This window comes from Danio rerio, chromosome 4, assembly GCF_049306965.1.
Source record: "Danio rerio strain Tuebingen ecotype United States chromosome 4, GRCz12tu, whole genome shotgun sequence".
Taxonomy (NCBI): Eukaryota; Metazoa; Chordata; class Actinopteri; order Cypriniformes; family Danionidae; genus Danio; species Danio rerio.
Genome location: NC_133179.1, coordinates 53,100,652 through 53,117,500, shown reverse-complemented (window position 1 = coordinate 53,117,500; position 16,849 = coordinate 53,100,652). Strand labels below are relative to the sequence as shown.

At 34.9% G+C, this 16,849-nt stretch overlaps 1 protein-coding gene and 1 long non-coding RNA gene across 6 annotated transcripts in view; both read right to left on the bottom strand.

Moving 5' to 3' along the window:
• Positions 1–15,608, bottom strand: part of LOC137491209 (uncharacterized) — a 44,623-nt gene extending 29,015 nt beyond the window's left edge. The window contains exons 1-4 of one of the 5 annotated variants that reach the window (XR_012402567.1): positions 15,482–15,608; positions 14,115–14,266; positions 4,491–5,863; positions 3,231–4,156 (exon numbers count right to left, since the gene is read on the bottom strand). Coding sequence is in view for 3 of the 5 variants with exons in the window: in XM_073948637.1 (XP_073804738.1) it covers positions 4,686–5,863; positions 14,115–14,199 (1,263 nt within the window). In the remaining 2 variants the exon portion in view is untranslated. Of the gene's footprint in view, positions 1–3,230; positions 5,864–14,114; positions 14,267–14,845; positions 14,879–15,481 lie in introns of those variants that run through there. The other 4 variants (XR_012402566.1, XM_073948637.1, XM_068220327.2 and 1 more) reach the window with 4 other exon arrangements.
• The window catches only part of LOC141381964 (uncharacterized), a 1,176,553-nt gene that overhangs the window by 266,065 nt on the left and 893,639 nt on the right, over positions 1–16,849 (bottom strand). The gene's annotated exons all lie outside the window — the stretch shown is intronic.

Below are 16,849 nucleotides of genomic sequence, written 5' to 3'. Positions count from 1 at the left end.
ACTCTAAACATGCATGAATCTGGTAAAGGGCCCACCATCCCTCTGTAGAGTCCACTTCTGTGTAGAAATATTTAGGTTAATTATTGTTGGTAACATTACATTTCTCATTGCTTTAATTACTATTTCAGTTTTTTTATTTTATTTTATATGTATTATTTTAAATGCTTTAACAGCATAAAGCCTTGCAATGAAATGTAACAAAATATCTTTGTTCTCAGCCTCCTTGTACCATTGAAAAAAATGTGGTTGCTGAACTTCACCTCACTCCACCTTGTGCAGAACGGCTTGCTACAGGTTTTGTGATGACCATGGCATTGATCGGGCCTGGTTTCACACCCTGACAAACAAATGTAAATAATCATATAACAAATGTTAAACTACAAATGTTAAATGTACTTTTAAAAGAATTCAGTTTCTACAAATTAACCTGCATAACATAAACAACATTCTTAGAAAATTTAACCATGATATCTTTAATATGAACAGAATAAGGTCATGTCAAATATTGAAATCATGGTGAAATAAATGGTTGAAACTAAACTTTAAAGCTCCTAATCTTAAAATTACATTGAGATTTTAGAGTAAACTTCACAAACAATGTCACATATTGTGATTATACTGTCTAACAAATAAGCCTACATTTCTAAGGTTAAATTACCATTGTTCGTGGTTTATGCCAGGATTGTTCTTTTTCAGTGCAGCTAAGCACAGGGGGTACAACAGATAAATTAAGCTGGGAATAATGAGCAGTTTGAAACAGCAAGGCAACCGTATGATTGCACAAAGCAGTGCCTGCCACACATGAACACTTGCTGTGTGAGCATCACAGGTTAAGCATCCTTGAGTCCCACCTAAAAAAAATATGTATATATATACATAATTATTAATTGAATAAAAGTTAGAAGCATGTTAATTTTAGTAGAACAATAACCAAGGTGGCTTTGTAGGTGCAGATAACACTTTGGCTGCTCTGGGTTTATGTAATACTTACGTACTAAAACCATTTAGGTTTCTTAAATATGGAAGCCAAATTCAGACTGACAACATTCTGATTTTTCTGCAAAACCTTCTTGTTATTTGTAATACTTCAAGAAAATGAACACATCGGAACACACATGAACAATTCGGAACACAAATGAAGGCATTTGAACACTTGAACACATTTAAACACACTTGAACACCTGAATAGTGGTAAAGTTGGTTTTATATTTGCACATTTGAATTTTCCCCTTAATAATATAATTTTATAAAAGTTTTATATGCAAGCTCTAAATAGCTCAATCATATTAGAAGCAAATATCAAAGTACAACATTGTTCACAGTCAAATAAACAGTATTAATGTTGTTTTCAAGTCACACTTGTATGCTAATTCCGATCGAATATTCAAAGTAAAATGGTAAACAATATAGATACTTCTAAATAAACGAATGTGCGATAATAAAAAACAACTTCACCTCTAAAACACCTGAACTGCTTTTGGAGAACGGTGAACCCTATGTCACTAGCATACTATTAAATTGTGTGGTGCCTCATTTTTCCTCATTGATCTGTAGCACAAGGCTCTAACGCAGACTTCCCCTGACACCCTGTCTTTATTTGAAACTGATAACAATAACACAAACACATGATGAAAACAATAAATGCATTCCTGTTTGTTTACAGTTAGCCAACAATTGACGTTAGCAATGAAATTGATTAACATTAAATGTTGCTTACCTTCGTAACCGTGTATATACGAGGCTGCGTATAATTTAAAGCCTTTTTCCAGCTTGCTGGATGGAGCTGTTATAGTTCTGCAAATGCGATGCACATCGGTAACGTTAATCCGTGGGAGGTCCTGGAGACAGCGGGTGTAGAACATAGCCATTGCTAAACCGGAACTGAGTGAGCCCTATTGAAAAGAACGCGGAAGTAGGCGTGCATTTAGCGCATTCACCTGTACCGCATGTTTTTTCGATTGTGGGGAAAACCAGAGCACCTAGAGGAAACCCACGCGAACACTGGGAGAACATGCAAACTCCACACAGAAATGCCAACTGACCAGGGCACAGTACTGTGTGTGTGTATGTATATATATATATATATATATATATATATATATATATATATATATATATATATATATATTGCATAAACTTTTCTAATATATTTATATTTGTTTCATTATTAATTTAATTTGTATTTATTTACTTTTTTACGGTAAATACAATTGTCATTACTATACGCAGTTTTTTTCCTATATTTGTGTCTGCCTATTATTGTAATTGTATTACTTCTTGCTTGTTTATGCATGTTAAGCCTACTTGGTTTGCATATTTTTTGAACATTTAATAAAAATAAATGAATAAAAACATAAAAATTAGATGTAGTATATAATCCCAAATCTTATTTTTAAAAAAGTCAGTGGTATGGAGTTTCTTCCTCTTTCAGTTTTTATTTGCCCACTTAATAATGCTGGTTAGTAATAGTATATTTATATATATATATATATATATATATATATATATATATATATATATATATATATATATATATATTTAAACACACACAGTATATATACAGTTAAAGTCAGAATTATTAGCCCCTCATGTTTTTTTTTTTATATATTTCCTAAAATATGTATAACATAGCAAGAAAATTTTCACAGTATTTTTTTTTTTTACTTCTGGGGAAAGTATTATTTGTTTTATTTCAGCTCGAATAAAATCATTTTTTTATTCTTTTAGAAACCCTTTTAAAGACATAACCATTAGCCCCTTTAAGCTATTTAGCTGGTTAACAAACCATCCTTATAAAATTACTTGTCTAATTTACTGTCATCATGGCAAACATAAAATAAATCAGTTATTAGAGATTAGTTATTAAAACTATAATGTTTAAAAATGTGCTGAAAAAATCTTATCTCCATTATACAGAAATCGGGGAAAATAATAGACTTTTTTTTTTTACTTGTTCAAACTACTTAATTAAAATGTGCTGAAATAACACAAGTCTTGAGATTTCATTGGGACAACTTAATGTTCAGTCCACATACATTTATTAAAAGTGTTAAGTTAACTTAATTTGTGTTGTGACAACATGAAAGAATTGTGTGGAACCCTGCACAAATATGGTGATCGGTTCATAATAAGTTGAAGCACACTGTCAGATTTTGCTGTATTTAACATTCTTGGGTGGCTCGCCAATGTATAGATAACTCTAATACATAAAATAAGTAAGCTGACCAAAGTTCTTAAAGGGAGAAGACTTTATTGAAGACAATTAATTGTGCAGTTCATCAGCAGTGATGTTAACTTGTCCGTCTTCAAGTAACCTAAACCAAAGTACAGTCTGTGAGACACTAATTTATAACAAAGCATGAAACCCCCCTGGAGATTACCCAACTGCTTTGGTTGGGTCACATCTCTTGAGTTCCTGTAGGTCATTTGGTTCACACCTTATCAGAAGCAGATACTTGTTGCATATGAAACAAGCCAATACAATCTATCAACATATAAAGTTATTTTGCCTTCTTGCAGCCCGATATTAACTCTCACAACCTGGTACTAGGCTGTGACCCCTGATCTACACTACAAAACAGCTGGCAAAATCTTCATCCCTCTTCAGTTGAGTTTAAATTTTCAGGTGTTCAAAGGGTTTCATTATCAGTAACTTGATATGCATTCAAGAGTTCACACTTGTTTGGCATGCTATCTAAGCTCTAAAGGAGAGATCTAAGCTCACAAGATCCTCGAGCCCTGGGCTCCCTCCCGTTAGCAGGACGAGAGGGGAGTGTGGGCTCAGGTAGATCTCGATGAACTCCCCAGACTTCTTTCTATTCTAATGACAGATATAGGGTCGGCTAAAGGGAGATATAAGGCTTACTAAGAGCTCGACTATGGTGCCAATTTAATGTTCAGTTTACTTAGGTTGTGTGTTTTTGGACTGGGAGAAAACCAGGGGACCCAGGGGAAACCCACGCGAGCACAGGGAGAATGAGCAAACTCTGCACAAAAATGTCAACTGGTTAGTAGGGACTTTAACCTGCGACATTCTTACTGTGAGGCAACTGTGCTAACCACTGGCTAATCATTGGCTGCCGTGTTGCCCAATCTTGAAAGGAGGGGGAGTAAGGGTGGGAGAGGGATTATTCAAGACAAAGATAACTGAGTTAAGCTACGGTCACACTAGGCTTTTCCTCCCATAGACTTGCATTCATACGCACGTGAATGCGTCAGACCAAAAACACAGGGTCATGCGTAAAGTTTCGCAGGTTGCTGAAGTGCAAAGTTCATGCTTGGTGAACTCTGACCTGCGAAATCGCATCACTTGACTGCATGAGACCCATCGAGAATCAAAACATGACCTCTCTGGACAGAAGTTTAAACCATGGAGCAATTGCTCATTTTTTTATTTCTAAAAAATCTTGTTTGATCCCGCCCCTTTTCACAGCGCCGTACAACCGAATTTCACAATCTCAAACTCTAGTGTGACCGCAGCTTTAAGAAACTCTTGTTATTCATAGTGAGTTAGGAATTATCTCATTGGTGAATTATGTTTTAGCTAATGCTGGACCAGCCGTGGACAATCATAAGCATGTGATCCCCTCGAAAGTAGTTTATAAATAAACTTCACTTTAATGAACAGCCAAACTACGTGAAAAAGCTGCCGTTTTGAATATACCCGTGTTTGTGTGGACAAGGGCTCAATAATGAGGACTCTGCTCTCCATTGTGAAGCTTCATGTGAGTGTTGAGGCTTCTTTTACTTTTAAAGCCCTTTCCACACTCACAGCATCTAAAACGATCCTCTCTTGAGTGAGTCTTCATGTGTTGCTTAATGGTGTCTTTGCGTGTGAGACTCTTTCCACACTGATCACATGTGAACACTATGGTTCCAGTGTGACCATTCATGTGGTTCTTGAGGCTAAATTTGGTTGTGAAGCTCTTTCCACACTGAGCACATGCAAACGGCTTCTCTCCAGTGTGAGTTCTCATGTGGTGATTGAGTGTGTTTTTATGTGGGAAACTTTTACCACACTCTGTGCATGTGTAAGGTTTCTCTCCAGTGTGAATCCTCATGTGGATGTAAAGGTCTTGTTTTTTACCTAAACTCTTTCCACACTGTTCGCAGGTGTAGGGTTTCTCCCTAGTGTGAACTCTCATGTGAGCAATCAGGTTTAGCTTTGTACTGAAATTCTTTCTACACTGTTTACAGCTGAAAGGCTTCTCTCCAGTGTGAATTCTTTTGTGCACTTCCAAGTTTCTTGCATGACAGAAGCTTTTTCCACACTGTTGGCATGTGTACGGCCTCTCTCCAGTGTGAATTCTCATGTGGGCTTTAAAGCTTCGTTTTTGACTAAAACTCTTTCCACACTGTTCGCAGGTGTAAGGTTTCTCCCCTGTGTGAACTCTCATGTGAACATCAAGGTTTGGCTTTTGACTAAAACTCTTTCCACACTGCTTACAGCTAAAAGGCTTCTCTCCAGTGTGAATTCTCATGTGTGCTGCAAAGTGTCCAGCATGATAAAAGCTTTTTCCACACAGTTGGCATGTGTACAACCTTTCTCTAGTGTGAATTCTCATGTGGGCTTTAAAGCTTTGTTTTTGACCAAAACTCTTTCCACACTGTTCGCAGGTGAAAAGTTGCTCCCTAGTGTGAACTCTCATGTGAACATTAAGGTTTGACTTTTGACTGAAACTCTTACTACACTGTTTACAGCTGAAAATACACCCCAATTTGGATTTCCGAGGTCTTCTGTGTGATGAAGTCTTTTTAGTCAGTGTGGGTTTTTTATCAGTCGTTATTTCTTGGGGTTTCTCAAACTGCTGCTTCTCATCTATTTCATTCTGTTGATGAGTCTCTTCTTTCAGCATCATCAAATCTAAAAAATAAAAAAAAGTTAGCTTTAGTATGAAGACTCAAAGCGACAAGCAAGAAATGGATGTTTTCACGCAAATATTAAAATGAACTTACCATTTACTCTCCGTCATGTGGTTTGAAACTTTCCTTTATTGTGGAACACAGTAAGCCAGTAGCGTTTTTTTTTAATATCTTCTTTTGTGTTTAACATGATCAAGAAACTCATAAAGGTTTAAAACCACACGAGGAAGAGTAAATGGTGAGGCTATTTTCATTTCTGCATTAACTATCCCTGTAAAAGGTTCCTACAAATACCCATTTTTTACAAGATGTAAAATAAGTCTTTGGTGTTCCCAGAATGTGTCTGAGGTTTCAGCTCAAAATCAGATCGTATACCTTGGAGAATATTTAATTTTGGGGGTCAGAGGAAAACCAAGCTCTTTTTTTGTGCCTGTGGCTTTAAATGCAAATAACCAAATGCACTCACTCTACATTACTCGTGTTGTTTCCTCGATTGAGATCAATTCTGCATGTTCATAGCAAGTATGCATAATTCACGCTTATATTTGCAAGTTTGAATTATTGTATAAAACTTATGCAAATGCTTAATGCCACGTTTGCTTTAAACTGGAGTAATGAGGAGATGGCAAGATGACATGCTTTGCTACTTGTTTCTATTTATTTGTACTTTTGTTTTTGTTTTCTTGTCTTTGTGCATGTCCTGAGGCTTAGCTGAAGACCTACTTGGTGACATTGTATATACCTGACAAGATGCAGAAATGCCATCTAAAAAGGTTACTTGCGGTTAGTCCAATATACAAATATACAAAATAATAATGATAACCCAGGGTTTACGAATGTGAAATGTCTGTTAATGAACATCCAGGATTATTGTTTAACCCCAGGTATAGCATGAGCAGTGTGGAAGGTGACTACAGATAACCCAGAATTTATCCAGGGTTAGAATGACCCAGGGTTAACAATTTGAAGTGTGAAAAGCCCTAAGAATACTCAGCATCAGCTCTCAGGATAAACAGATTATAATGACAAACAGCGACAATTTTCAATCATGTCATGATGACCTGGGGCCTGTTTCAGTAAGGAGGTTCAACCAACTCAGAGTTTAAACTTGAACTCTGAGTTGATTTACAGAGAGATTAAATACTCAGGGTTTTCAATTTCAGAAAAACATTTGAGCTACAAAAGTCTTTCAGTCAAGAGCAGTGAGGGATTTTCTCCTTTTGTTGTTTGATTAATGCTAAAAACAGTCGGCAGCAGGAATATTGCGCACTGTCACTTTAAGAATAGTGCGGCTCTGATATGGTTTCTCTTTCACATGTCTTTTGATTCTCAACTTGTTTATTTGTATACACAAATGAGGGTTAATATGAATAATCACTAAACACCACACAAATTTGCATGTATCTGACATAATCGCTCACATTAAGATGGGATTAGATGTGTGTTCTCTGCTTGTCTCCGAGCCTGTCCAAGGCTAAGCGCTGCGCACACACAGAGCATGTGCACTTACGCACTTTTAAAAATAGTAATGATGCGCGTCCCGTGCTGCAAAAGTTAAATTACAGCACATGCTTTTAGTCATTTTCACGTGGAACTGAGCTTTGCAGAGCAACAAGTGTGTACAACTGGAAAGGGTGTGGTATATGATGGAATAATCGTTTATCTCGATTAATGATTTTTTATAATCATTAGAAGCAAAATTGAAATTGAAACCAGATTTTTGATTAATTGCACAGCCCTATCAAGTGGTAGAGGTTGATATGACATTTAGAATGTAAGCAGGACTAAACAAATCTTTTTAGAACGAGTAATAATCCCATTAATCTAGTTACAGTACATGTCCGTCAAAGGTTAGTGAATTTAAGCTAATTATTCATTAAGAAAGGACAAGCCATTCTGCTATCTGACTTTGTTCTTTGTGTAACTGAAACGTAGGCAATAGCTATGCTTCCATCCAAAAATGCAAATTAAATTTATGCGCAAAACTGGGATGTCACATAAAAGATGTGCGAATAAAGCTGCGTTTCCATCCAATGAATCAAAGAGAACAAAATCGTCTCTTCCTGATTAACAGGCCCCAAATATGAACAGTAAAAACAGAATTTCCTGCAGTAGAAGAAGCTACATGAATCTTTTCTTTATTTAAATGACTTTCAGCTCAGAGGACAATGCTGGCACACAATGAACACGTGTTGGCGTTTGAAGCAATGAGACGCAGAGAACAGATGCTCTGGAGGTCAATAATGATATAATAACATTAATATTGAAATGGTTCATGTGTTTTAGAATAACCAAAACAACATTTCAGATGTTTATAATGTTCTCAGCCTGCTGGTTTGTGCATTCACACATTTTCATCATCATATGATCTCTTATAACAAACCTTTTAAAACACACATACGGGAATTTGTTCAGTAAAAGTGCTTGCGTTGTTTACGTAAGCTTATCTTCTCTCATCAAATAAAAAGTTTGTCCTACTCAGTTATGCACATGTTTTTTTATGCTTATTTTTCAAAAGTTATGTGCATCGTGACATTTCCATCAACCAATTTTTTTATCCTCATAGCCTACCCAAAATGCATATAAAAATAGGTGGCTGGAAATGTACGGCTAAGCAAGAAATACCGCTTTATCTTTTAAAAAGGGGAGAAGACCGACAGAAAACTCTCTTTCAGAGACAGGCTTGACTTACCCAGCTTTCTCGAATTTGACAAACCTGCAATTTTGAAACGGAAAACCCAGAGTTTCTCTCATTTCAGGGTTAAAATACTTTACACTTATCCTTCTTTCTGGAACAGGGCCCCAATCTCATATGCTATTGTTTTGCAACTTCAGTTGCCTATTGGAGAAATGACCAAGAATAATAAACGTCAGAAAATGGTCACACTACTTGCTCTGCAAACAAGTGTGTTCATGTCTGTACAAAGAAAAAGAAAATAAGAAAATATGACGTTGCAACATCAAGCAGCTATGGCATGGGCCAGTATAAGATTCAGCTTCATGGTACTGTGATTACTGCTCTAAAATATATTCTTTTAAATGTCTGCGTAAAAAAAAAAAAACACTTTTTCCTCTTTGAACACAAAACATTTTCTTTTGAGAAACTTATAAAATATTTTACAGCAGTAAACATGTCAGGCTAAATCATTCATTTGAATCCTTGACTTCTGCTGTCTTCATTTGTTTCATAAACACAGATTTCTTTACAATTTGAAACAGCATCTTTGGAGATCTTTTCTGCTGGAGATACTGTTGCCCTGAAAAACTTAAAACAAAATGTTAAAAAAAAAACTTACATATACCGATTAACGGTACAGCAGAAAATATTGGCAGTTTTAAAACCTTGACTTTTTTCAAACTGCATTATACTTTGAAAATGGTTATTGGCCCATGCCTCAGCAGCACAACACTGTTTTTAGGATCTAAAAATGTATTCTTTAAATAAAGTCTCACAAGTACACCCGTCTGCAGCCCGCAGATCGGGGCGGGGCTGAATATGGGGCGGAGCTGAATGTGCAGCCCCGCCCATAAATGAGCGAGACTGAACATGTCACTCCGCCCACAAGTCTTTCATTGGTTCATGGAAACAGACGTTGATGTAATGTATGCTTTCGATTCCGGTTTTCATCTCTGCATGGTAAGTACACATCTTCTGTCATGTAAATGGTCAAATTATAGTGCAGTACACCTCACGTATTATGTGTCATTTATTTAATTAAAGGCCTTTAAGGAGATATGAAGTTTTAAAGCCTAAAAAAAAATGTTTTCTGTGTTAGGGTTGGCGTTTTCCAGGTTGATCGTACAGTTGGTGGTTTTATTCACTTAGAAGAATAATGTAAACTTTAAAGAGTTTTGAGCAAAACAGTTCATCACATGAAGTTTATTAATATCAAAGATAACAAAATATATTTTTCTTTGTGGCATGTTCTCTAATTGATATACTCTGGTAATGTTAATGCTAAATATGTACAATATAAAACTTGATTCTTAACTTACTGATCTATACTACATTCTGTTTGCAGATCATTGGCATTGATATATATAGTCATCACTATGATTCCTGTGGAGCATATTCTCTGTTTTATTTTATTTTACCTCAGTTCTTTCTCTCTTTTGTTTTAATAGATTTGTGCATTTAATAATTTTTATTTTTATTTACACTTCATGTTCTCTTTTTTTTGTTTACTTTATAACCCATGCATGAAACTTATGCAGAGGGGAATGTGAGGAGGGGCATGCCTAGTACAAACATATTTAATTCTTTGAGTTTAACTTTAATATACTGTATGTTAAGCGACATGTTGATGATTGTTGGTTATTTTGTACAGATGCCGCCTGAGATCCTGCAGTGGATCCTACTGAGAGTTGTCACACAGGATGGTGATGGGACATTTCTGCAACTCTCACTGACATCCAGGACCTTCTGAGCAATTGTCATTCATTCATTCATTCATTTTCTTGTCGGTTTTGTCCCTTTATTAATCCAGAGTCACAACAGCAGAATGGACTGCCAACTTATCCAGCAGGTTTTTACGCAGCGGATGCCCTTCCAGCCGCAACCCATCTTTGGGGAACATCCACACACACACACACTCATACACTACAGACAATTTAGCCTACCCAATTCACCTTTACCGCATGTCTTTGGACTGTGGGGGAAACCTGAGCACCCGGAGCAAACCCAGGCGAAGGCAGGGAGAACATGCAAACTCCACACAGAAACGCCAACTGAGCCGAGGTTCGAATCAGCGACCCAGCAACTTTCTTGCTGTGAGGTGGCAGCACTACCTACTGCGCCACTGCCTCGCCGAGCCATTGTCAGTAATCCAAAATTCAAGAAGCAGGCTGTGTGTGTGTGTGTGTGTACACATGATAAAGAGTACAGAATATGCCAAGCACTTTTTACTGCAGATTGTTACTAATGCTGTAGTGGAATTTCCCTGTAAAAAATATATAATTGTTTTTATGTTTATTAAAGATATTAATCACAAACTGCTGTATCTTAAATTATTATTATTTTTTTCTATAAATTGTCAGTCTTCCTTTTGTACGTGTGCATGTGCATACACAGATGTTCTGTAGGTGAGACATCTGACATCTAAAAAACACAGATCTGCCAGATTTTTACTCGAACCGAGAAAGAGGGACTTTCAACTGACTGTATTGCTTTGTGTTGGTGTTTTACTGAAGATGAAGTTGGTATTTATTTCTCAGGATTTGTCAAATAAAAAAAATCAGAAGTTTACACGAGTGCTGCACTTATTAATGTCAAATTTATTTTCATTAATTTGTGTCCTGATAGATAAGTAATAAATAAAACTGGCCGTTTGTGCCACACTATTAATATAATATTAAGTGTATTTAATATTCTAATTAAATGAAATAGAATAACAATGTTGTATGTGACTCTTAATAACCAAACAAAATAATTATAAAAAATATTTTTAAAGATCTACAGTGCAGAAATGGACACAGAAGGGTTGTTAGAAAGTGGTATTAAAGTATTTACCCTGCATTTACAAATAATACAAAAATAAAACCAAGAAGACTGCATTTTAAATCAGTAATATTAGATTATGAAATTATTTGTAACTTATTAATTAAATTGTAGAACAGATATCAAAACCACCCAGTAGGTGGCAGCAGAGCACTGTCTTCATTCAAATGGAGTAACTGAACAAAACTTTAATGGATTAGTAAATAATAAATAATTAAATTGATTGCATTCATAGATGACACACCATGTAATATGAAAAAAATTAATATAAAATTTTACTCATGCTGGAACATTTACATATAACAGATCATATACATGTATATTCATAGCAGCATCAAAGTAAAAATAAATCCATTATATGATGAAATAATCTGATTTAATAAGTAAAAAGGTTACAAACGTATACTTCCCTTAATAAATAATAGCTTATTCCTGCTCTTAATAAAACTCAAAGCAGTGCAGTATTGAAAGAAAAACAATTGGACACATGCCCAATATTTTTAATAGACTTAAATCAAAGTATAATTTTAATATTTTCAATTGTAAATTTTCCAGAGAACTCTTCCATTCAAAGGGAAAAAATTAAACTGAACTAAAAACACTGCATTTTTATTTATTTATTTATTTTTTCTCTCTCCATCTTTATTTGTTATAAATATGCAATATGCATTTGCATTTTGAAGCAAAATAATAAACCATTAAAATATCAGAACTAAAATCACTGCGTTTCTGAAGTTACACCATTGTGAAAAGAGTCTTTTGAGTCTTTTGTAATATTTTTTAGCAGGAAAAATACCATTATGAAATTCACATAACTGTTAACATAATTAACATATAAAACGCTCAGCAAGAATGTCCACTTTTGTGCATTTCTGTGTTTATTAAAAATAAAAATAATATTTAAGAAATTGTACATGCATTTCCTGTTTACTGACACTACGTAGTGGGCATTCACGCTATTACGTTTCCACTAACCAATGAAATTAAAGATGGGCGTGGCTGAATGTGCAGCCCCGCCCCACATTCATCCCCGCCCAGATCTGCGAGCTGCAGACAGAAGCTGCGTCCCAAATGGCACACTATACACTATGCACTCATGCACTATGTACTTATGCACTTACACACTCAACAGGAAAGTATATGTATGTAGTGTTGTCCCAAATGGCACACTAATGTTTTTTTACTAAGCGGAAATTCAAACCGTTTCCCTGATGACGTTTGACGGTTGCCAAATCATTGAAATAAATGACCAAACTATCATATAAAACCTGCCGTGAGTATTGCCGCATTCACCATCGGGAGGCGCTATAATCACTCTCGTCGGAGAATTTTGCTTTCACCATCCAAAATAAATAAAGTTATTCAACATGTGCGTCCGATAGCTCCGCCCCTTCCGCTACGTAAGCAAACCTGCGGTCGTTGAGTGCGTGAAGTGTCCATCATTACACACTTCATTTTAGCGGCTGAATGAGTGCATCATCCGGGTAATTAAAGTGCACTTATTATTTTTAGAGTTTTCAGTGTGAACGCACTACTTACACTATTTATACTACAAAATGGCGTAGAATAGTGCATAAGTATGCGATTTGGGACGCAGCTAGGGGCTTCTCAAGTCTCAGGCAAAAAGATTCCAATGGCGCCGCCTGCTGGTACATGAAGAACATGGTTAATATTCTGATGAACTTTACACTCAAATGTTTGCATATCATCAGCATGCTGTACTCCATTTCTTAAACAAAAAAAGTCATTTTTAGACTAGTTTGTTGTAATTTTATAAATTTAATGATACAATAATAAATTAATAATAATGTTAAAATATTTTAGATATTTCTTAGCAAAAAATCTTAAATATTGCGTAAAAACAAGAGAGCTCGACTAGGATCCACACACTTTTTTCCAAAATAAACTTTCTTTAAAATATAAAACAAATGAACAAAAGTTTTAAAAACTATAATAATATAAATCTATGCACAACAATCTGTCCAGGTCGATGTCCTCAGCAGTAAATACATGGAACACGTTTAAACAAATGAAGCATGAAAATAATTAAAACTATTATGATAAATAGAGTAAAAATGATCTTTTTGAATGAAAAGTTTAAAGATTTATTTAGATGGATTGTTGGTGATTGTATGAGTTTTGGCCAGATTGGGAAACAAAACATGAACAAAGGAAAATGAAGACTTGTTTAAAAAGTTTTAAGACCTACAACATAATATTTCAGTAAATTTAAGACTTTTTAAGGCCTAAAATTATAGTTTTTTGAATTTAAGACATTTTAAGACCCTGCGGGTATTAAATAGATCATATCTGTGACAACTAGTAACAACTACTAAAAACAAGTTTAAACCCATAAAGAAATTGATGAAAAAAGGGAATTGTGATCAACGTGACATAGGCAAATGGAAAGTACTAAGCCAACACTATCACCTTAATAGCAGATATCTTCTATGAGAATATTGTAGGTCAAATATCGTCAGCTCAGTTAAACTTTTTTAATTTATTGTTTTTATTTACTTTATATAGCGCCAGTGCTCAAGGACGCTTTACAAACAGTAGGAGAACAAGAAAAGCAATAAACTTAAGAAGGTAGAGAAAATAGGAGACTAACAATACATAAAATAATGACAAAAGACATGAAAACAAGTGATGAAAGAAACTCATTCCTGTCTTTTCATTGAGTGCTTATGTGCATTTAGGAGAACTAGGCAGCACACTCAGGGCTTCAAGATGGATTTTGAGAATGAAAACCAACCTGTTTGTTCCTGCAGATCTTCCTGTTTGACTGTGAATGTTTCTTCAATCTTCACATCTTCACTCTCCTCTTTAATAAACGCCATCTTTATAACAGTGTGGAGATCAGTCGCTTCAGCAGGAGTTTTTCTCTGTGTTTGGACACTTTATCCTCTTTAAAATGAACAAAACAATAAAAATGTCCCGTTTAAAATAAATAAAACAATGAGCAAAAACAAAATAACTTCTCTTCAACACTTGCTTCAACAGTTTCTTTATATAAGAGTGATTAACAAAAAGACATTAGTTAAGTCTGAGCAAAAAACAATAGCCACAAAAGAGACGATTAGGACCAGAACTCCATTCCTTATATATAGTGATGTACATTTGGAATAGAATGTCATTATGCTATTTAATGAATTAAACCTTCATTGAAACACTTATTACACACTTTACTGTTGCTTTATTCAAACTTTAACAAATGTTGTTATTTGTTTGTTTGTTTTATTTATTTTATTGTCTGCTTACAGCAACGTTGTAGCACTCTTTTGCACAAGACAAGAATTTACTCTTGTGGACAAATAAAGTTTATCCTATCTTTTTTAAACAATAGATCTTATTCTGAGTAAAATAATACTTCGTTGTATAAAGGGTTAAAATAATATTGTCAACAGCAGGTACATCTAGCATTAAATAACCAATCTAAAATTGTAATCAGTCGGTTTAAATCTGTGTAAAAGCTTTAAAACAAACCTTTCTCCAGTTGAATCACAGTGTGGGAGTGGCGCAGCCTTATGACGTCACACCACCATGCCAAAATAAAAGTCTTTTTAAAAGCTTTTTTCTCTCACTTACTCTTAGTCATGACTTATTGATAAATTTCTCCCTTGTTTTCCACTTTTTACTTTATCTGCTTTCTGTTTTGTATTTGTAAGACCATCACTATTTATGATAATTGAATAAATCCATTTACCCCCACTAGAAATTGGCTTTCAGGTAGGTTGGTAAGTGGTTGCATTTTCTTTAAACGATTGCATTTCTTCATCCATAGCTTTAATCCACATTCACTTGCATTCACTGATGTTGCCACCTTATTGTAAGTTTGAATGGGAAAACATCAAATTCTCCAAAATTGCCAGCCAGGTTCCAACCTATATAATATGTTGTAGCTTATTTGGGCTACAGTCCATTTGTCAGGATAAAAACAATATTTATAACCAAATAAACAAAAAACAAAAAAGTTCCCATAAACAAAAAAAGAAGCTTTTAAAAATGACTGAAGAACTTAAGACAGCGTTGAACAATGCATCCACGCATGTTTAGATTTTACATTTTATAATGTTAGCATTCAGATATTATTTGAGTGTAAATTCAGAATGTGCAACTTACCTTTTCAGTCTTCAATGAAGAAGTGGGATGAAAAAATGGTTGTTGTTGGTAATAATCCCAATGTAGGAATCTACAATAGTAGTTTGTCCTCCAAAGTTGTTCTCTTTACTTGGCGAAATAAGCCAATGAAGATTCTCATAGGAACTCAGAATATAAAGATATCACCCTGCTGAGCTACAGGATCTGGAATGTGATTGGATAAGACTCAATTGGCCCCCTTTAATTCTGGTATAAAGACGCAAATGAGCAGTGAAGACTCAAGACACATACAGTGGGGGATGGGAAGTCCAGCAGCTTTACAAATCATAGTTTTACATAGAAATAATGATGTATTGGGAAAATGAGTTGACTTTAGCCATCACCATTTGTTTTGTTGCTGTTGTTTTGTAATTCTATTGATTGAAGCGTTTTTATTTTGGCTGCTGCATTTTGTAGTTAATGTTGATACATTTATGTTGAGGTACTTTGATTTGAAACACATTTCAATTTATTTTTCCCAAGCCTGGTTAAAAGGTAATGCAAGAGTTGTGTGTTGTTGTTTTTTAGAAGCTTCTCAGAGTTTTGTGTGAGTTTAGAGTCCTTTATTTCTCTTAAAGCACATGCAGCTTATTACTGGCTTCTGTGAGACAGTCAACACACTCTTACCAGGTCAATTATTTCTTTCCAAAAGTCTCTATAGATTTTAACAATCAAAATGTAGCTTGTTTCTGTGCCAATTTTGTTTTCTTTCCTTCGTCTTTTAGTTGAACAGAACATGTGTGAGCAGCTCAGCTTTCTAGAAAGCCTCTTATTCACCTGATAGGTAACAAAGATGTTTTTCCCTCAATTTATCATTTGTGTTTGTGCATACAAATATGCATAGACATTCACAAAAGCATATATAAGATACCCTGTGACAAAAGCTTTTGCTTTTAACACAGTAAAGCTATCACATACTGTCCATTTTTTAAAAATATGTCATGCATCTAAATATTTATAATCACAAAACAATTATATCACAAGTTAATTTTTTGTTCGGGCAGTTTATACAGGGTAATGCAATGACAAGAGTTCATTTTCATAACTACACAATGCAGAACTTTTAATGTGATTAACCTGCTTCACCTACATCAACTACAGCATTTCTCAGATTTCTGTTTCACTATGGTGTAATTACAGTGGTGAACATCACATAAAACAACAACTGCACTTACTCCTGTAACTTGTTTGCAACAATGACATTTTAATATCTGTCACATATTCATTTAAATAAATGGCTCATCATTGTGTGCGGTCATCTTTATTAATAGCTGCCTGATCTTTAATTGAATAGTGTCGTTTTACATATAAGAAACCTGTTAACAGGTATAGCTGTTAATTCCAATACCA